Source organism: Anser cygnoides, chromosome 6 (assembly GCF_040182565.1).
Source record: "Anser cygnoides isolate HZ-2024a breed goose chromosome 6, Taihu_goose_T2T_genome, whole genome shotgun sequence".
Taxonomy (NCBI): domain Eukaryota; kingdom Metazoa; phylum Chordata; class Aves; order Anseriformes; family Anatidae; genus Anser; species Anser cygnoides.
The window spans coordinates 3563370-3584990 of record NC_089878.1 but is presented as its reverse complement, the minus strand read 5'-3'; the positions used below and the strand labels follow the sequence as shown (position 1 = coordinate 3584990).

The 21621-nt window shown below is 37.4% G+C and overlaps 1 protein-coding gene across 6 annotated transcripts; it reads right to left on the bottom strand.

Annotated features, from left to right (window-relative positions):
• Positions 1 to 46: 46 nt before the first annotated feature.
• On the bottom strand, positions 47 to 21562 carry STK17B (serine/threonine kinase 17b). 6 transcript variants are annotated; one of them, XR_010832567.1, is made up of 10 exons: positions 19267 to 19410; positions 17040 to 17195; positions 12865 to 13077; positions 8273 to 8417; positions 7898 to 8024; positions 6958 to 7006; positions 5387 to 5566; positions 3116 to 3389; positions 1292 to 1351; positions 47 to 562 (listed from the first exon to the last, which is right to left on the bottom strand). XR_010832567.1 is itself a non-coding variant. In XM_066999957.1 (9 exons), exons 2-9 carry the CDS (start codon positions 17159 to 17161, stop codon positions 1349 to 1351), a joined length of 1113 nt encoding a protein of 370 aa, XP_066856058.1. In that variant the 5' UTR covers positions 17162 to 17195; positions 19267 to 19410; the 3' UTR covers positions 586 to 1348. The 6 variants fall into 6 exon arrangements, 5 of the variants coding, with proteins under 5 accessions (XP_066856058.1, XP_013043068.1, XP_047914393.1 ...); XM_066999957.1 differs by lacking the exon at positions 47 to 562 and having other exon boundaries at positions 586 to 1351; XM_013187614.3 differs by lacking the exons at positions 47 to 562; positions 1292 to 1351; positions 19267 to 19410 and adding an exon at positions 21384 to 21562 and having other exon boundaries at positions 1456 to 3389.
• Between the last annotated feature and the right edge of the window lie 59 nt (positions 21563 to 21621).

The window sequence follows — 21621 nt, the reverse complement described above, 5'->3', positions numbered from 1 at the left end:
AGTCTGGTTGGAGGCAAGTAACGCATGGTGTCAGTACTGGGTCCAGTCCTGTTTAACATCTTTATTAGTGATCTGGATAATGGGGCAGAATGTACCCTCAGCAAGTTTACAGATGACACAAAACTGGGAGGAGTGACTGATGGCATTGTATGGCCTTCCACAGGGACCTCAACTGGCCAGATAAATAAGCCATGAAATTTAACAGGAAGTGCTAAATCCTGCAGTCGGGGAGGGACAGCCCCGGGCACCAACACACGCTGGGAGCCACCCAACTGGAAAACGCCTTTGCAGAAACAGAGATGAGGTCCTGGTGGCCACCAGGATGAACATGTGCCAGCAGCGTCCCCTTTCTGCAAAGGCAGCTAGCTAATGGTATCCTGGGCTGCATGAGGCACAGTATTGCTGGCAGGTCAAGGGAGGTGATCCTACCCTCCCCCTTCTTGGAGATGCTCAAAAAGCCACCTGCACATGATCCTGGGAAACCAGCTCTAGGTGGCCCTGCTTGAGCTGGGGGGGGGTTGGACCAGATGACCTCCAGAGATCTCTTCCAAATGCAACCATTCTGTGAAGAAATGAAAACAGAAGTTTTGAAAAAAGGCAAAGTTTATTATTACTTTTTTAATATAAAAAGGTCATGAACTGCATTGAAATATGTCTTCAGTCATCTTAAAATGATCATCATCGCTCATGATGATGAGTTACTCATCACTCATTTACAATTCATAATCTCCAGTAATCTGGCAGGAAGCAAGACAGGCTAAAAATTTTCTACAATGTATTTATTTACATTCAACAGAATGTTATGTATGCACATTAATATTTTTAAAATAAATCCAACATGCTAATCCAAACAAACTCTGATTCAAGGCATATTTTGAATTTACATGAAGTACAAACTTCAAAACTTAAGTTTCTTGGATAAGACCTTTTTTTTTTTTTTAATTTAAAGATAAGTTAGCTCCAAAAGTAGTAAGAAATGTAAAACATCAGATAACATGATAAAAACTTTAAGGAATAATAATTTTTTCATAAAGTGCTGGCATATGCTTTCAGCTTTATTTTCAGATGCTAAAAAACAGAACACTAGTACAAAGACTTTCACAGGCTTCCCAGTTGTAATCTCAGATCAGTAATAATTTTGGAGACTTAAAATGCAACATCTTTCTACCTTTATCCATTACAGCTTTTTGTAAAAAAAATTATTCTTTATCTTCATTGAATGTTAACTTCTAAACATGTCTGCATAAAATAGTTTAAAAACAAGGACTTTGAAAATAAGTTTATAAGGTACCTGAACACAATCCAAGTGCCTCCAGCAAACTCATTTTATAATTATATATTATCATTATCACTGTAAATAAAATACAGAGGAGAGTCAGTGCAGTTCATTTATACACCTAAGCATCTGAGCTTTATCCATGCTATTATTTCATTTCACTTGAGATTAAGTCTCAGATTTTTTTTTTTTTTTTTTTTTTTTTTACTTCTGCAAATACAAGCTGAATACATCTCAGCTGACCTTTCACTTGTCAACAGAAATGTCACCCAAAATAAAAGACAACAGTCCTGAACTTCTCCCATACATTATCAGGAAACCTTGCATTAAAATCTTTGTAAAAAAAAATTAAAAAAATAAAAAATTGTTTCTTTCTTTCGTGAAGATAAAATAAAAAAAACTCAATCTGCCTAGCTATTGTCAGATCTACAGGCACACTTGAAAAGATCATCAGATTATGATATTTCATTATACAAAACAAACCAAACCAAAAAGAGCACTAAGTCTAAGCTCTGAGGAGCAAAAAATCCCCAAATTACTTTGAAGTGCTATTTACTTTCCAAATATTTATAGGTGTTTTAATACATTACCTATACAAACAGACTTCCAGCCTCAGTGTTATGATTAGGATCTTATCTTGTCAGTATTTCAATGGTAGACTATTAGTTTCAGGCTGTTGAGACATGACTGTTATTTGCTCTAAGCTGAAATTTGACATAGGCAATACTTCTCAGAGACTAGTAACAGGAAGTAGAAGGGATATAACTTAAACACAAACCCACTAAACAAAGCAAATTTAAAGGCTTAAAAACAAGTATTGGGTAGTTTGTCTTTAAATATTAACACATTGCAGTCCATTTCTCAGAGAGGGCAAGAAGCTAAGTTATTGTAAATAACAATAATTGATAGAAAAATGCACTGCCCATCTACATTAGAAGGGCATAATAAAAGTTTTTAATTACAGCTTTACTGGCAAAAATAGTTATTTTCAGATTATTCAGTTATTAATTTTAACTATGAAGGGGCTTTTTGTCATTTGGTGTTAGTTTGCTTATTTTAAGATGAGGAATAGATCAATGCAGGCAGACAACTCTATTTCAGAGGTTTTATGGAAGCAAACTAACAAGTGTATCAAATATTCACAACAGCATGGGAATCTCACCCTCTTCAAATACAACTCACTGGTAAGAGCCAAAGGATCACTAGGCACAAGGACTGACAATCTACCCATTTTCTGTTCAAGTATTACAGAGATCCAACACAGGAGAAATCATGCAGAATATGCATTATAATCCCTAGGCAGACCAGATTTATATGACAGAAACATTTCCTTAACTACTGATCCCAGAGAGAAAGCAGTATTCCAAATGGCCCCAACAAACCTATCATAACCCAAATAAGCCCATTAAGACAGCTAGATTCAGTTTCCCTGCTTAGATCAAGTTCTTAAGGCCAGTCATAAAAATGTACGTGTTAGTCAGCCACTGTTTGGCAAAGCTTGAGGTTTAGGCAAAAACTCTGAAAATTAGTTTAAATAAACTCATTTTCCTGGTTTTAATCTGGCATCATTTTTGGATTAAAACTTGAAAAGTGCAAAAATATTTACTTATACCTTCTTCAAAAAATAATTCATTTTATTGGTGCTACAACCCCAGTTTCTCAGGAGTTAAATCCATTGCCAGCAACGGATAGAAAAGAAAGTACCAGCATAAAAGAATCAAAGTGCATTTCAAGTATACCAACACTGCACAAATTGGCAAGCCATAATCCTATATTCACCACTGGAAAAGATTATGTTAAATCCCTTTTTGTAAAAGTCTACATTACATATTAACATACAAAGTCTGTCATGAAGTCTTGGGGATACTGCAATGAATCATCAAACCGGAAACGTTTGGAGACAGTACTGCTGTCCTCTGGAATGTTTTCTTTGTCTTCCTTGTTGCTACAAGTACCATTACAACTGGATTTTACATTCCGCTCTTCTGAGCATTTTGTTGTATGTCCTGGCATCAGAGAAGGGCAGCAAGTTTCTTCAGGGCTGCACAAGAGTATGAACTCCCCTTGCTGCAACCAGAAATGAGAGAGACAGGCCTCTGCTGTGGGTCTTTCCCTTTGAAAAAGAAATATCAAAAGTTGCTTAAGTTAATTTCAGACACTACAAATGTAATTAAAATACTACTAATACTACTTAATATTTCTCTGCATACATCAGAATTGACAGTACAGAATTAATATTGCTGGTTTTCTAACACCGCTGTTGCTAAAAAGTGCATTAAAACCTACAATAGTGGGATTGTTGGAATAGTTGCCTGCATTGGCAACAGGCATCTTGATTTTAGTTGACAACTTCGCCAACTGCTGAACATCAAAACTGGTAAACTGTTCATCAGGAAAAGGAACAGGTATTTCTCAGCCCATATTATTCATAGTCCCTTGGAATGTTTTCAACATTGTATATGTGCATGTGCATTATGCTTTTGAAGTCCTACATCTTATACAGACCATTGTAAACAGAGGGGCTAACGAATATTCATTCATAAGGTTTTCAATGAGGGTTAAATGACATGTTGTCATCAACTCTATCAGGTATTTCACTGTGTTTTACTGTTGCAGTTCATCATAGACTGGTGTGAACTCTTCCAAAATGTAGTTACTTCCTAACAGACCATAGATTTATACAACTCTGGATAACGTAGTATATCACTACTACAGTTTTCATCATGTTTTTGCATTGTTAAGTTCCACATATAACTCACTGGAAATGCAAAGGAGCCCACTATTCATCCTCAACTCCACAGGAACACATCAATATTTTTTGGTCAGAGAACTCTCAACTTCACAGAGCTGACGATCTGAGGACAGGTTTTTCCTCAGATGAAAACTCTGTGATGCCCAGAAGAGCACAAATAGAGTAGTAACTGCGGCAGAATGTCAAACATCCTGCAGGTCCACAGTAATATTTATTAAAGCAGACTCTTAGAATTGCTACCCTCAAGATAGTATAGTTTCTGTGAGTTCTTCCAGCTATTGATGAACACTCTGTGTGAGGTAACAAAATAGAAAGAATAGAATCATCCTTGATACTGTCCAGACGTGAATTTATACGGTGTGCCTATTTCCTCAAAGTAAGAACTTCATGGATATCATTTTCCTTCATCATCCCCTCCTACCAAAGGACCTTGTCTCAACCAGACAGGGTCACTCCTGCTTGCTTGCAGGCTTTCGGCAGAAGATAGGAACTACTGTATCACCACAAGTAACAATACACAGCAATATAAATGATAATTCCTGATGATGCTCAGTAGAACACGGCTAGGTGACTTTACTAAACATTATCCTCCAGTACAAACACCTTTTGGGACTTTTTTAGTGCATTTTGCTAGTGCAACAATTAAAAAATCCATATTTAACACTACACAGCAAGTACAGACATAGTTAATCCCTATAATTTTTACAATTTTGTCAAAGTTCAGCTACTTTGAAAGGCCTTGATTAGTCTGAACTCCCAAAGAAAGCTGATTTATAGAATTATGCATTAGAAGCAAAGAAAAGTTTGTGCTTTTGATTGAGATTTTTTTTGACAAGACTGAACATGCAAAACACTATGCATATATACACACGTACATGTTCCTGAAGAATATATGCTCAGTCACAAGACAGACAAGTTTTTCTATAAGATATATTAAAAGGTAAGTCAGAAAACATGAATGCATGCGTGCAGAAAGATCACATTTTATCTCTCCAAATTGTGTAATGAAAGGTTAAATTGTAAACAAGAATCTGATCTTTCTGGAATACATTTCATAAAATTCTTCATGAATCTGTCCTCTAAATGAAATACATAAATAAAGTCAAAATATGAAAAACTGAGCAAACTCAAAGCATAACCCAGACTACAATAACAGCTAGTGAACCAAAGATCCTTCTCATACATTATGGAAAAGCAGAAACCTACACTTCAAAATATCTAGCTGATAATACCAGTGCATTATGAAACGTCTAACTGATCATATCAATGATACTAAGCTCCCAAATTAACATTCACATTTTCTATGTGCTCACAGACATAAAAGGTAAGATTCTTGTCCTGAAGAGTTTGTTACTTACTCTGGATTTTTTATGAGAAGTTTTTGAATGAAGTCTTTGGCAGGCTGTGAAACTGATGAAAATGTTTCTTCTGAATAATCCACGTTAACTTGAGATATATTAAGGAAAGTTTCTTGATTGTTGGCTCCCACAAACGGAGATTCTTGTGTAAGCAGCATGTATGAAATTACACCTATGTTCCTGGGGTAAGAACACAATGTAAAATCCTACTAGGATACCTAAGCAATATAGCACACACCCATTTGTGCAGCAGATCAAACTTCTTGATGTGTGCCACACTCAAAGAATTAAAACCAGGATGTGATCTCTCAGTTCTATGTGATTCAGACATGGATGCACGTACACACACGAGGAACTACATTTCAAATCTCCAGGAAGGGAGGGTTGTTTTTTTCTTTTTTGAAAATTGCTTGCTTTCATTCAATAAACCTTTCTTTTCCTGCCGTGGAGACTATTATGAAAAGGAAAAATATAACTTTTACACAGGCTGTTCTTGGAGATATGGCAGTTCTGGAAGACAGAACTGAAGAACAATAACAAAAAAACTTTCTAATTTGCACGTAAATAAAAGACAGCCCTTCTTTCACAATAATTCTGGAAGAAGCATCAAAGACGGAATCTTTCTATACAATCAGGACCCGATTTGTGCTACAGCATCCTCTTGCTGAGATGTTTTTCCCTAAGCACATGAATACGAGTACTACACATCATACAATTTATTATGACATCTTAGAGGTTTTTTTTGATGCATAGAAAAAAAATGGTTTTCTGATCAAAGCATCAAACCTTAGTACACATTACAGTGTGGAAATATGTAGCTGCAGTGTTCAGGATTCTGAGTAGAATGCCAATAGTTTGTTTTTGTGTCTTCCCACAAAAGTAGGCAAATAAATAAGTTGTAAAAAAATTAATGAACAGATTTAATTACTATTACGAGTTGAGAATTTCAATGGAGTAACTAGATCATAGCAACTTTTAAAACTGAAATTGAATTATATAGATGCACAATCAGAACATGGCAACATGTTACATTTCTAAGGAAGCATCTCAGAACTAGCCTTTACCCTACCACGGTTCATTAAATTAAAACTGTACATTAGTTTAAGATACTTAACTCATTTTTATGACATTCTGTAGAAACTGATATTCCTCTAAAGTAGAAAGTTAACATACTTAAAATTGCCATAAGATTATTTAATGATACAGAAGTGGTGAGGGAGGAGTGTCCCCAAATAGGTAATAGCTGAAACATTTTGTCCAATAGTAACTAATACCTCATGTATGCTGATAGTTGCTACTTCCTTAGATCAAAGAAGTACACTCTGTATGTTCAGAAGCCAGTTCATTTCATAGTAGGTGTGCAACAGACTCACATATAGTAATTCCTCGAAGCCCTAGTTTATATCCTAAGCACTCCTTCCTCTCCCAACTCTCCCCTTATCTGTTCAGCCCATTCAACAGAACAGTATTTTTGTAAGCCAGATAAAACTGCAGCAGAGTCTGGATCTGGCACCCAGACTGTTAACTGGTCCTGCCTACCCCAATGAAATGAATTAACATATACAACCTACCACATATCTGTAGCTGTGGTAATAGGATCGTAGTTTAAGATTTCTGGAGCTACAGAAAGGGATGAGAAAGAAAAAAAGACAATTTAATAGGCACATTATCCAAGAGACCTTGAATCATACCCTACATTTCTGTCAGCTTTTGGTAATCATTATTAAGAGATTAAGCATGTGGTTTTCAACTTTACTTTTTCGAAGGGTGGAAAAAAAGGTTATTCCAGTTATTCAGGCACTGAAATATAACTGGTTCAGACTGAAATGGCATCATATTGGTTCGAGTCTATTCTATCCAAGTCCCAAAATATTTTCAAATCAGATGTATGCACCTAAAAGATTTTTCTTATAGATTTTCAAGTACACAGCTTTTTATAGGGAATGCATAAAGCCTCCAGCATATTAACACTGCAAAGCCAGGTGACCAAGCCAATTTTAGGGTCAGTGGCAGTACGCATATGTTGGATAAGATACTATTCACCGCAGATTCAAGTACTCTTAAAAAAAAGAAGTGTAGGCAAATTTTTAAGGACACCTGTCCCTCAGAAGGCCAAGTGTTAAAGGAGATTTTTCACTTTCCCAGGAATATTTTGATGTCATTATGTCATCATACAAATGACGACATTCCAAATTCATAGAACGGGTCTTTGTGAATGCTGATGTTGTATTTCTACTCTAATCACAAGGATTTAATTTCCAAAAATTCCTGCTGATTTTATAGTCTGCAGCAACAGGTCAAATATTATATAGCATAAAATAAGGTGCCCTTTATAAATTTGTTTTGTGTGCAAATATTTGTTAACTTCTCTAAAAAAAGAGCAACTCAAAACAACATGTTGCCTTGTCCTGTTGTTTGTTCTCCAGCAATGACTGATAAGTTGATAAGCATATTACATCAGCTTTTTCCTCGAAACCACCCATTGGAAACCGTGAAGCGACTCTTCCTTACCTAGGTATTCTGTCGTTCCCATGATTTGCCGCAGTTCACTAGTATTCTCAATCTTCCGAGACATACCAAAATCTACAATTTTCACATCACCAAGAGGATTGATGCTGCTCAGCAAAATATTTTGAGGCTAGAATAGAAAACATTTAATTCTCAATTAATAAAATATAAGATAAAAAAAAGCCATAATATACCAAATGACATCTCAGTTTATATTGCTAAATTTTATTTAGGTTACTGAATTTTATTTTAAAAAAAGTATTTAATCTCTAGTAGACTTGGTTTTCTCATCTTTGCTATGTATTCAACAAATGATTTTGATTATCACTATCAAGTTGAAGACTAAGTACTTAAAAAAAAAGTCTGACACAGCCTCACCTTTAAATCAAGATGAACAATATTGTTTTCATGCAAGCAGCAAAGTCCTTCAAGTATTTGCCTTATAAGTCTTATAATATCACTTTCACCAATTCTGTCATCCAGATCTGGGACACATAAGTTAAAGATTTCTCCTCCAGCAGCACTGAAACACATTCAGGAACACTAATGTATTAAACTTGAAAATTTAAGCTTGTGTATGAAGTTTTATATATAGTATCTATTTATATAATTTAATATATATTCATTTATCGGTAGCTATTTACTAAATATTCATCCTAGAGTCTGAGAATATTTTTTTTTTTTTCTTCTTTGAACATACTAATCCCAAGACAAATTATGTAAACACTTAGAAAAGGGGAAAAAAATAAAATCTGATGATGCTTTTTCTTTCCTCGTAGCTGGCAACAGGAGTTCAGAGGGTAACACAGAATGTTGTGGCTGAATTGCTCATAATTCTTTGTAAAATTCAAGCTTGCTATCTTGCCAGTTAGCCTGAAGATGCCTTGAGGGTGATCAGTTCTATCACCATTCCCTAACAGAAGACACCTTTACAAGTTAAACCTTAAAATTTTTCAATCTGTTCCATAAATAACTTGAAGCAAGAAAACCAAACAGTATTCCTATTCTCTGATTTGGGGACTGAAAATTCCATCACTGGTACAAACCACAATGCAATGAACAGAACAGAGTTGCTGAAGAATATCTCTTGAGTGAGAAGAAACTGCATACTTGCTACCATAGGTACTACTGTTCTGATCGAAGAGTAGAAATCAGTTCTTTCTGTCAGAGAGCTACAAGGAATAAAATCTAGCACACCGAAATACACAGTTGCCTGGTCAGCCAGTGAGCAATATGTTCAAGAACTCCTGTAGGTATAGAATATCCTGGAATACAAGGACTTAGCTCTGTCACTGTGATAGCTACCATTTCCACACTAGCAACAAATATGAGATTGACAAGCTTCATTACATATGTTTATTTATTTTACACAGCATCTCAACTTGTTGTCCTCAAAGAAGACTGTTGTTTACTTATAGAACCCTACCATTACTAAAGCATAAAAGAAACACGGAAATAACCTTGGGTAATCATCTTGAATGTGGTTTCTTAGTTACACTCTACATGTTGCCACTGTGTCAGCTGTTTCCTTTCAAGCCAGGTATGAAATCATTGTTCAGCCTGCTCTAACTGCCTAAAGTTTCTCTCTCAAGAATAAAGGACTACCTCAAAACTACAGATCAGTAAGCCTGAATTCCATCATTAGCAACAGAATAGCCTATAAAAAGATAAGATAATGGACAATGTGGATAAACAGTTACCAACCTGCTGAAGCTATGGGAGGTATCAATAACACCTCACCTCACTGCCTTTATGACAAAACTTGGCTGTGAGATTTCAAAAATTTAGCAAAGATTTCAACACTGTCTCCTATAGTATTCTTGTTCCCAAGTTACAACATTATGGTCTGGACAGGTGGGCCAGATGGGTAAAGAGCTGAACAGCTCTGCTGAAAATGATTTGGGGGACCTCAAAGACAGCAAGCTGAATGCAAGCAAAGGCCAACAGCACCTTGGGCTGTAATATCAGAAGCAGAGCAAGTAGGTTGAGGCAAGTGACTCTACCTGGCACTGCAGACCACAGTTAGAACACAACATCCTCTTTTTGGCTCCCCAGTTCAGGGAAGTCATTAAACAAATGAGTTCAGCTGAGAGCCACCAACTGAGAAAGTGAGTAAAAGAGTACCAGATGAGCTGTAGCATACACAAATGTAAGATATCTTCAGAAAAAATAACGTAATGCAATACTACATAATGCCAAACTTTAAACTGAAAGGTACAGCTCAGGAAATCTTGACTGCCAGTTCTTTGAAATAACTCCACTGCTGTGCAGCAGCAGGCCAAAAAAGCCAACATACCTTCAGTATCATCAGGAGGACTGCTGACAACAAACAAAGCAGCAAAGACGTTTGTATAAAACCTTAGCATGCAGTCCTGGTCTCCGTATCTTCAAGCAGCATATAATGAGACTGCTGAAGGTACAGAGCAGGGCAAAGGAAAGGACAGACAGTTGCTTTACAAGAAGCCAAAGAGACACTGACTAAGTTTGGATAGAAAGTTATGGAGGAGCCTATGAATGATGCTGAGAAAACCACCGAGGCCAGTTTAGAGAGAACTGCTGTTTTTCAAATCCCACAATATGAGATCTAGGAGGCACCTGATTTATTTTAAACAAACAAAAAGAAAGTATTTCTTCCCACAGCAGGTAACAAGCACCTGGAATTTATTACCACAAAAACAGATGGTATCCCTAGGTTCAAAAATGGACGAAACAGATTTACAGACGACAGGTCCATAAACATATACTAAAAGGAACAGGCATAGCTGTATCCTCAATACAATACTTCAGGCTGATGGGACAGTACAAGGAGAACAGATTGCAATAAGTGTACAGGCTCACACACTCCTTAGCTCTTCCTAGATGGCACCTCTTACAGCCACTCCTGAAAGTGGCAGTGGAGTAGGCCATTGATCTGACACTGTAGGGCTTCTCTTCGTTCTTCAATGAAACAAGACTGATCTGAAAATTCAGCTGGTAAAGCTCTAAAATGAATTAGAACAGCTGCCAGATTTCTCTATGAATAGCTCAATTCTTCCAATTATTTTTACCCTCAGAACAGAGGAGTAACAACTTCTGTTGTGGGGCTTTTGAAAAGATATTATTCCTTCTACAGATATGGCCTTATTAAGAGCATTAATAGCATTCATTTCTCTCCTTTAGTCAGAAAATGTGCACTTACACAATCCGATTCTTGCACCTTCCAAAGAACCCTATCAATACAATCCAACATTAGCAAGGACCGTATGTAGCAGGAAAAATACAGTGAAATGGGAAATGATTATTAACTACTCTATGAGGAAGAGACTCATTTCTTGAGATTCTTTGAAAGTACAGCTTAAGAGTTCTGACAATAATGAGAAAAAATATATACATATATATATATATTCTGCCACAGAAGGACAATTTAGAAGCGTAATCAGCCCTCTGCTTATTCCAACAGCACTAGGAATATTTACTACAAGTCTTCTGAATACTACTACAAAGCAGACCATTAGGATTAACACCAACGTAGTACAAGGAAGTTGTTTCATGACAGGGCTCTAATATGCGAGACAGTTGGCTGAGCTAGGAAAATCAGTACAGCCTTTATGGGAACTCGTTCTTGATAAGAAGTTCAAAACTAGTCATCTGGACTTTGTCTTTACTTCTATATTACTATTTCAGTCCTCTCTCAAATAATGTGTTAGGGATCATTTAGTTCAAAGAAAAAAGGCATTTCTCTTTTCTTTTTTGAAAATAATCTAGCTAAATTTGAAAAATTAAAAGGACTTTATCACAATGTCTGCAGATCACCATTTCTTCAAATACTTTGTATGCAAAACTTAAATTCTACTTAGAGAAAGCCTTGCCGAGTTCATTTTACCAACAGCATTTTTGTTCCTTACACTCTGAACATTTACACATACATCCAATATGATGAATAATTCAAATGCAAACTAATTCCCACATTAGAAGACTAGTTTTCAGAGATTATGAGCAGCCACAAGGGCATCTAATAAAAGATGTGAATTTTGGAGGAAACAGCTACAGAAGCTAAACAGTTTTAAAACAGGAAAAACACTAACTTTAGAAGTTCATAATCTACAAACAAATTACAATTTTCAATCATCAAGAAATGTCATGTAGTAACATGACATCCTTCAGTAACATCCTTCATAGAGGATGGAATTGCCCAGCTTCTCTGAAATCTACATACTTGGTATCAGCAAGTTTTGTTTGTTTGCTTTTGTATGTTTTAGGTTGCACCAAAGCGTTATGCACCTTCTATGGAATTCTCTCTGGTCAGCTTGACATGAGAGATTCTTTAAGAAAAAAACACAACAATTAAAACAAACCCTAGCATTTGTGTTCAGGTTTTATATTAGCCTGATCTGAAAATTGATCAAAGGGTGTTTTTTTTTTTTAATCCAACTAGCACAAGAAATAAATTGCACAAATTAAATGGTAAAGTTTTAATTAAAATCATCCTCCTGAGTGAGACAGTATTTAAAGGCACCAGAAATATTTCAATTTGAAATCAAGATTCAAAGTGTCTACAGAACTGAGTTATGCAGTGAGGAAGAGAAAAAATTAAAAAAAAAATATTTTTTGATAGCAGTCCCTTAAAAATGCCTTTATCGGTCAACATTTTAAATTTTGAGTACAGAACTAGGAGGGGTTTTGGTGTATTTTGTTTTATGCCTCTGTTCTACATTGTTTGACATAGCCAATTAGCTACAGATGTAACAAAATACATGTACAAATTTAAAGGTTTAAATTACAGCAATGGATTCAACTCTTGAATTCACATGAAAATATCAAAGAAGGCCCCAAGAGCTTAATAAAGTCAATAAAAAAACATAATGAAATATTAGCATAATGCATATAGTGTACTTGCTGTGAGTCTTCTGAGTGTTCAGACAACTCATGCAAAAAATACATTGACAGATTTGTAACTAGCGATGTGGGACATCTGACAAAGGCACACTTACTATTCCAACACTAGGATGATTTCATTTGCCGTTTCATAGACTTCATGGAGATTAACTATGCGAGGATTTGATTTCATTAATTCAAGCACAGCAATTTCATGGAGAATCTCTGCTTTGCAGTCTTGACCTCTTCTTCTTTTCTTTAAAAATTTAGCTGCATATTCTTGGCCTGTGGATTTAGCTATGCATTTTCTAACCACAGCACATCTTCCTCTGCAAAATAAAAGGGAAAACATTAGGACTGAAGACATAAAAAGTAATTAGATTGCCATTAGAATCAAAAGCATGGCAAGTAATTAGAAACAAAACAAAAAAAGTATCAGGAGAATGTCATGTTTGGCCTGTTTTTATACTACTGACTGAACACTTTTGGCCGGTGTATGAGAAAGCACCATGAAGCGTTGGTGAGACCCAGTACTATTCCTCTTACACACAGCAGCTAAGTGTTAAATCAGGCTATTTGCCTACATGGACATTCTCACTGTAAGGTCACAGAAACATGTAACAACTCAGGTTTGAAAAGAGGTCTGGAGGCCTCTAGCCCAAACTTCTGCTCAAGTCAGGGTGAGCAAGGAGATCATATTAGACTTGCCCAGGGCTTTGTTCAGGTTGGCAATATTGTTTAAAAAGCAAGCAAGCAAACAAACAAAATACACACACTCAACCACCTTATAGCATCTACAGGATACAGTTAAAAAAACAACAACAAAACATAGCACCTACAGGATAGAGTAAAACAAAACTGTGAGAAGTAGAGAGAGAGCAAAGAGGGGCAGCATAAATCTAAGCTAGGGAGAGACAAAGCACTTCAGTGAAGAAAATTTTAGAGGCATAAAAAAGAACCTCCCTTCACAAACCATGCAGTACTGCTAAAAATTCAGATTACTGCACTAAGCTTAGAAACAACAGAAAAACACCCGCTACTCAGCATTCCCTTTTTCAATTACAAGTGTGCTGCTTTATTTCCTAGCCAACTGTTTAGGTATGGAAACAAAAATGTATTTTGGCAAAGATATGTTTTTAAAAGAAAACCACATAGTGTAGTTGAAACACCAGGCTGACCTTTTAAAAAAATTAGGGGAAAATATGCAGTTTTTAAGCCAAGTTATCAAATCCTGAAAAAACAGTTTTATAATCACAAGTTTTGCATTCCCAGAAATGCCTAGTGCATACTTGCAGAGTATTTTCAAGTTACACCAGAAACATTATTAAAAAAAAAAAAACAACAAAAAACCACAACACTTGAAGGGCTAAAATAAATTCTGTAGTGTTCTAAAAACAGTTATAAAACTGTTTGCAAAAGAAAAGACCTACTCTTATGACTTTGAACAAACAACACCTTTCCATGTGTATTTTTGTTGTTGTTACCACAGCACACTAAGAACAAACTTGATGAAGAGGCTCAGTACTAGCTATATGACATGCACTTTTTCAACTATTCCAGCTTCTTCGGTAGGGAAGACTACACTGTCCTGCAGGCTTAGCCTTTCTTCTGGTGAAAAAACAAAACCAAAAAAAACCACAGAACAATGCTTAAAAGGGACATCTCTAAAATTAAAGGCACATCTAGGTGTTTTTTTAGAAAAAAAGTCTAGACTTAAAAAAAGGTACCAGCATCTTTCATGATGAAACAGACTTCCAGTGGTAAATAACCATGTTAAATACAGTTTGTACACATCAGACTGAATCATAAAACATGCAAAGCTGACCTTTACTTATACTGTTATCACTTATTTAGAAATAAATTCAACAAAACAGCTTCTCTGTCATCATTTAATTCTAAACCAATTAGATTTGTCTTTATTTAAACCAGTAAACTCAGAAAGCCAAGAGTACAAAACACAAAAGAAAAAAAAAAGTTGTGAAAGTTATTTACAAACTGATACATGCACACTCTTCATTTTAGCAACTATTTGTAAGCATGAAACAGCCAAGTACTTTCCCAACTGTTAAACCAGCTTATTATTGCAGAGCATTTGAAGTTATTGAGCTCAATTTCGTAATATACTGAAGTTTCAAGATACTCCCCCACAGCTTACATTCTTGTTTTAACATCGCATTACCCCATCAACCACAAAAGTTTCTCTAAAATTAAAAAAGAGAAACTGGCTGAGTTTCATGAGAATAGGAAGACCTTCCCTTATAGTTTTTAAACATCATCTTTCTACCAGCTGTGTGTACATCAACTTTGAAGGGTCAGTGATATCCCCATAAGAAACTGGTGATGTAAGAATTTCCGCTTGTTAATAACTGGCACACTACAATATCATATAAACATTTAAAGTTTAGAAGTGAGAGAATGAGGCTAAAAATCAACTACACCTTTTTAAGAAGCATCAACCAAAAAACACACAGTGTCTTAAAAACAATTTCTTAGAGTCTGATAAATAAAAATAAAAGCAATAAAAAAAAATCATTGAAACTTGGAAACTCTCATATGAGGCAGTACCTCAGCTTAGCAGAAGAGCTGTAGCTTGAATAAACAAGTCTAGCCAAATTTTCTTCACAAAATTGTTTGAGTAGTGGAATTTCCCCAGAAATAAGAAAAAAAAAAGTAGACCTGAAGCCTTGTGCTAAAGCGAGCACAGTGGTTCCCCCTCCTTATTGCCTGCAAAGCAAATGCTTGAACACAGCACTGCACAGCCCAGTTTTACAAGATAAAATGAATTTCAGGTTATTTTCATATCTCAAGTTACAAACCACAGAAATTCAACTACTTCAAAAGAAGCCAAGCCATCCACTCCGAGGACAGAGCTACTATAACCCATCAAACAGAACCTGCCTGCTTCATGAGTCGATGCCTTAAATACCAAAGGACCTACAAGATAAGGGTGTGGGAGGAAGAAATGGGACTTGGGAGACTTAAGCAGAGAAGAACAAAAGAACCATTTACTAAGTAGCCTGAAAAGGAAAAGAAAATTACAAGCAAAAACAAAAGCATACTACATATTTTACAGAAGCTACACAGAAAGGTGGATTTTACACATAGGAAGTGTTGTAAACACTTAAAAGACATTAAAAGAAAGGGCACACACAAACTGTTAAGCCAGAAAAAGTAAAAAAAAATTGTTTGAAAAGATACTACCCTGCTTCTGTTGCTTTGCATTTTGGCACTAATTTTATTATGTCTGTTTTTGCATGTACAGGAAGTATTAAAGACTGAGTTTGGGAATCCATGAAAAAACTGCTTTTGTTTACTTTAGACATTGTCTCACAGGTACACATAAACTGCAAATGCAGGATTTTAAGCACACTGGAGTTTTAGAGGATAGTGCATTTAACTGCTTCTATAGAGCCCGGAAATCAAAAGGGGTGCTCACAAAGTGGTAAGAATACAGGAAGCTTAAGGGCAGCAAGGTCTACTTTTATTATGAAAGAGTACCATTTAAAGCACGTGCTAGAAAAAAAAAATAGAACAATAAAGGTGAAAGCGGTTACAAAGTCTCAGCTAAGAGGCTCTTCCACATGCCCAAGTTAGAGGTACAAAGGATCGCTATGTGGCCCAGGAATGCCTTAGTTAAAACTGACCCATGCCACTTTCATTCAAGGAACTTGGAAGTATGACCATGCTATTATGTTTGCAGGCCTTTATAACCAATTCCCTGAATATTTGCAAGGTATGAATTAACCCAGTGATTTTAAATAAGCGTTAACTCAGATGTCTGTAACAGAATCACAAATACCAAGGTTTTTGTTTCATTTGCTATTTTACTACTGCAAACATGAACAATGGAAACAGACTACAAAACTACTCACAAACAGCAGCCAGTTAGCAACTTGGCCATAAAGGAGAGAGAAAAAAGGTCTTGGTTTTCTGAATTTTAAAAAAAAAAAAAAAAAAAACCACCTCAGACAAACAGCCAGAACCACCAACTCTGAATTCCCATTCTTTGTATTGAAGTATATTACCTTATGTTATCCCTTCTTGAGTTTATATCCCTGTAATGTGGTGTGGGACTGGACAAGGGAAAGGGAAGAAACCTTTTCCTGGTCCCTAAAGAACCTGTCAGGTACTGAAAAGAAGGGAGTGGGGAAGGTGGGTCGGGGAGAAGCATACTTTATTCCCTATCTACAACCATAGACTTTCTTCCTGGCAAACTTTTATCATTGCACAAAGAATTTTTCTACAACAGAAATTCCTCTTACTAAAATAAAATAAATAGGAACAGTCTTACCTTCCTAGCTCTTTTGACTCCAGCATGTAAAAGTTGTAGAAATTGTCCGTCCTGATTTGTGTCTGCAGAGACATGGCTAACAAGCCAGAAAGGCTTTTGTTCTCCAGCTTTCTCCTGGACATAGTTAGGAACAGGTCTCTCTCCCCTACCAGTCACCTGTTAAAGCAACATAATTAAGTTTTGGAAATCCCAAAATAACAGTGCAAGCAAGTAGATATTAGGGCTTAGGTCTATCAGAATCTGAAGTTTAATAGTGACCAGAATACTACACATTTAATCACTCTAAATATAAAACCAGAAGGAAATACTAATCAAGAGAATCAAGTGATGCTAAGAAAATTAATTCAAATATAAACATTTTTAAAACATCATTTTAACATTTGAGATAAAATTTTCCTTTTTTCCCCCTGGAGCAGATCCATAAAATATTAGGGATAAACATAAATTCTAATAAGAATGTTAATAACTATTTTAACTATTAATGACTTATACTTTTTTGTAGCTTTATGAAAATAAGCTTTAACTATTTTGGATTCCTGTTAAGTTCCAGCAGTTCCCTGAAGCTTCCACTGGTATCCCTGACTGCCTTAACCAAAACTCTGTCCTATTTGCTGTCTACAGCACAGCACGAGTAGTTTACCACAAGAAAAATAAGTTTTCTTCTAGTGGAAAGCTTCAGATTTTTTATTACACTTACATATAGCTCATTTTATTTTCACACTGGATTAATTGTCAGAAATCATAATGAAGGGACATCTTTCATGCAAGTTCTGATAATTCAGAACCATATGATGTAGTAATCACAAGTAAGTTACCTTAATAAACCAGAAGAATGGCACATTATGAAAATACAACTACCACATTAATTCTACTACTGACAAAAAAAAAAAAAGCAAGCTGATAATAAGCTAAAAATATTGGGTTTTGGCATTTACATTTACAGGTCTGAAGCATCTCTTCAGGTGTGCCATAAAAGCAAAGCAGAAGAAGGATACTGAAGGATAACAGCATTCGTAATTGACAGTTTATTTCAAGGTAAAGAGGAGGTTTGCCCTTGTTATTAAAGGAAAAAAAAGAGGCACATTACAGTGCAGATCCAGTTAACAAACATTAAAAAACCTTTCAGTTTTCAGATGAAAGCACTGTACTATCAAAAACTTCTGGGGGAGCACTCGAACTAGTAATGTTTCAAATACACCCCAGCACCCATCTAACATTGCTCAAATCTCCAGTTCTTGGAATGTGATTATTCATATTGGAACTATTTTGGATTTAAACCATGATTCATGCTTTAGCAGGGGACAGGGACCTACACCGTTCAAAAATATTTTTTAAGTGGCATTTGATAAGCATGAATTAACTTAAGAATTTATTGAGGGGTCACAATACAGTCTAACATGCATGTCTTTGAATCAGCTTTTTTGGAACAAACGTGCATTTCTTTCTCCCCAATTCAAGGGCAGTTTATCATTTAATCTACTGATTCAGGGGGTTGAAATTTTATAACACTCTTCTTAGAAGCATACTCACTAAATACTGCTCAACAGCTAAAGTTACCTTACTACTGCAGGACTTGATCTCAAACATTTCTATTATATAGAAACTAACTGATTAAGAGCTTGCTGTTATTATGTCTATTAAGCAAGGTTTCATCATATTGTTATTAAAGTTTTATGATTAAGATGAACTTTTGCCTTATGCTGAATTAGCTTTGTTTCTCTGGTAAGAAGTCACATCTCTCTTTAGGTCGGTGTCATCGAGAAAACTGAAAGACACATCCGCAACAGGCAGCAAACCACAAAGAGGCACACAGCTTCCTGAGGGGAACGCGATCCAACTTTTTAAAATCCGATTAGCTACGACAAATTAAAAGCAACACCAGTGCTATCTATGCACCGCACTAAACCCCTCCGCAGCCGCGGCTGGAAGCAGGAACAGGGCCGAAACGTGCAGACCCCCGGAGCAGACATCGCTACGGGTGCGGCCAGCTGCAGGTGGGCGCGGAGCCCCCGCCTGGCCCCTCAGAACATTCAGCGTAACGCCTGCGGGGGGGGCGGCGGGGCGCTACGTGTCATCGCCCGGCCCTCACCTCCCTCAGCGCAACACGGCCGGGCCCCGGGCACGCCGCCTCCGTGCCCGCCGCCCTGGCTCTCCCAATGGGCACCCCCGGGGCCTGAGGTAGACACAGGCCGGCGGACCCCGCCCGCCCCATCCCACCTCACCTCACCTCACGCCCGGCGAGCCCCTCACAGGCCGGCGGCCACCCCCGCGCCGCGCGCCCCCGCCAACCGCCGCGCCCGCCCAGCCGGCGTTTGAAAAGCGCAGCCCGGCAGAGGTGGCGGCCCCGGCGCCGCCCGCACGCCCCGCCCGCTCCGGCGGCGGGCAGCCAATCCGAGCCCGGCGGGGCCGGCCGTCTCCGCGGCGATTGGTCAGGCGCCGTCCGCCCGAGGCCGGTGAGGCGGCCAGGCTGAGGCGGCCGGGGAGTCTTATCCGTCACAGAACCGCCTCGGCTCCCCTGACGGCGGGGGGACGTTCTGGGGGAGCTAAACCTTGTTAACTCGGGGGTTCAGAGATCCGGTCTGAGCACATAAAGTAGTCCTAAACGCGCTTCAGAAATAAACTGAATTTAGAGATCTGAAATAGCTGCCACTGGCTTGTCAAATTGATTTCCTCTGAGAAGCAATCCAAGCAGCTGCCCCAGAAACATGCAGACATCCATTTTATAATAAATTTGCCGTGAAGGCAGTAATAGTAATGTAGCATAAAGATTTATGAGCTATAAATTTAATTTTAGCAGTGCACCATCAGAGCTACTGGATTAATATTGTTTATGCTGTGACTCCACCAGAACAACAGGTAATCGCTGTGTGCTTGGAGTGTACAGTGCCTAAGTCATGCTGTCACAGCAATGGCTAGATTCAGACTGAAGTAATGTAAATAAAGATGAGATACATAATTTGGGAAAAGTGAAAGCATTTTTGAAGACTTTGGAATATGTTATACCACACAGCTGAAACGATAAGATTTATCTGCTAAGAGCAAGAGCTGCTTAACTAGCAGTTCACTTGAGCAGCCCTAGTGTAACTCCTGTTCACTTGACCTTCCATCTAAGTTTTTAGCATTTTGCATTATGGAAGTTTTTGACGAAGTCAAGTATCTTTTTTCTGTCCTACAGAGCTCTACCATCCCTGCAAAGTTCCAAACCATACCCTTTTCTTCATTATAACATGATTTCAAGTAGATTTGCCAAATAGAATAAAAATACACATAGAAAAGATTGGTTTTGTTGAGAAGCATTCTTTGTGTGGTATGAAAAGCAGCATTCTGAACATACCGAATGATCCACAAGAGTAAAATTAAATTCTGACTGCAATTAAGATGCTTTAGGTTATTATAGCACTTGGTGCCAAAAAGTAAATGACAGTGCTTTTGTTTGTCTCCTTAGCTGTTTGTGTGTCGTTACTGATCCTTGCAAGACCAAGAACTGCTCTACTCTCCCCTTAAGTCCTGAAAACCAAATAAAGACTAAAAACACTTTGTGACAGGGGCATGTTATTGTAGTCTTAGTTATCTGTTTATATAATGTCATAGAAATGTGTGGCACTTAGACAAGGATATAATTAGCAGGACTCCACCCTGAGGACTTTGGAATTTTAATACCACAGCGAATGACAAAGGGTGGAGAAGGGGGAATGGTAAGGTGAAGGCTAAGCAGCACAGGTTCATGAGCTATGCTTATTACTAATGCATGCATCTGGTCATTAATTGATATTTTTTAATTATCCCAAATGTATTAGCTTCATGATTCCCATTCTTAACACATTCTTCTTTTGCATTCCTTAATTATCTATCCATTATGAAGTTGGCTTTTTAAAGTCTTTAGAGACATTCGTGGAAAGAACTACTTACTCTTGGTCCATTTTTCATTTGGTAAGAACATGACGTACAGCTTATGTAGTTCAGAGCCACAGGTCATTTAGGAAACTAACTGTTGGGAAAAAGCCTGGTTCCCTCAAAAAGTGCTGATTTCAACTCAGACCTGTCATGTCCGACCTAATTTGGACCAAACAGACAGCAAGCTACCCTCTTCAGCAAGTAACTTTTTTGCTGGATTGGAAGACAAGTGGACAACATTAAGAGTCACATAGATGGAAGCTGCGAATGTCTGAGTCTTCTTCTCTAACTTGTTTGTAATAGCTTCTTTAACAAGACATCGACAAGGCAATACCCTGATCTGTAGCACAAGAAAGGACTCAAAAAACATGAGGCAAAAGATTAATTTAATAACCAAGCCATTCCACAGGGCAGTACATGTTTAAGTAATGCAACGATGTGAAACCTTACCTGAGCACCTTCAGTGTCCTGAAATTCAAAAGTCATGGGAAAAGATCCATGTCTTCTACATGTTGCCTCTGCTACTTGCAACCTTCAAGCATCAGCAGCAAATCTGCCTGCAGAGTGGGTGATCGTTGCTGTGCGAAGTACCCGTGGTTGTTTGCTTGGCAGAAGAGCATGGAGCTGGCATGCCAGAACACCACATAGGGCAGGCAAGCCAAAAAATGTGCTGATTCTGTGCCTCTCA

Coding starts and splice junctions, on each gene's coding strand:
- STK17B (XM_013187614.3), bottom strand. CDS start 17,161: ATGTCCAGGAGAAAGCTGGAGAACAAAAGCCTTTCTGGCTTGTTAGCC. Junction 13,078..17,039: donor GAGTCAAAAGAGCTAGGAAG/GTAAGACTGTTC, acceptor TTTATTTTGCAG/AGGAAGATGTGCTGTGGTTA. Junction 7,007..7,897: donor GGGAACGACAGAATACCTAG/GTAAGGAAGAGT, acceptor CCCTTTCTGTAG/CTCCAGAAATCTTAAACTAC.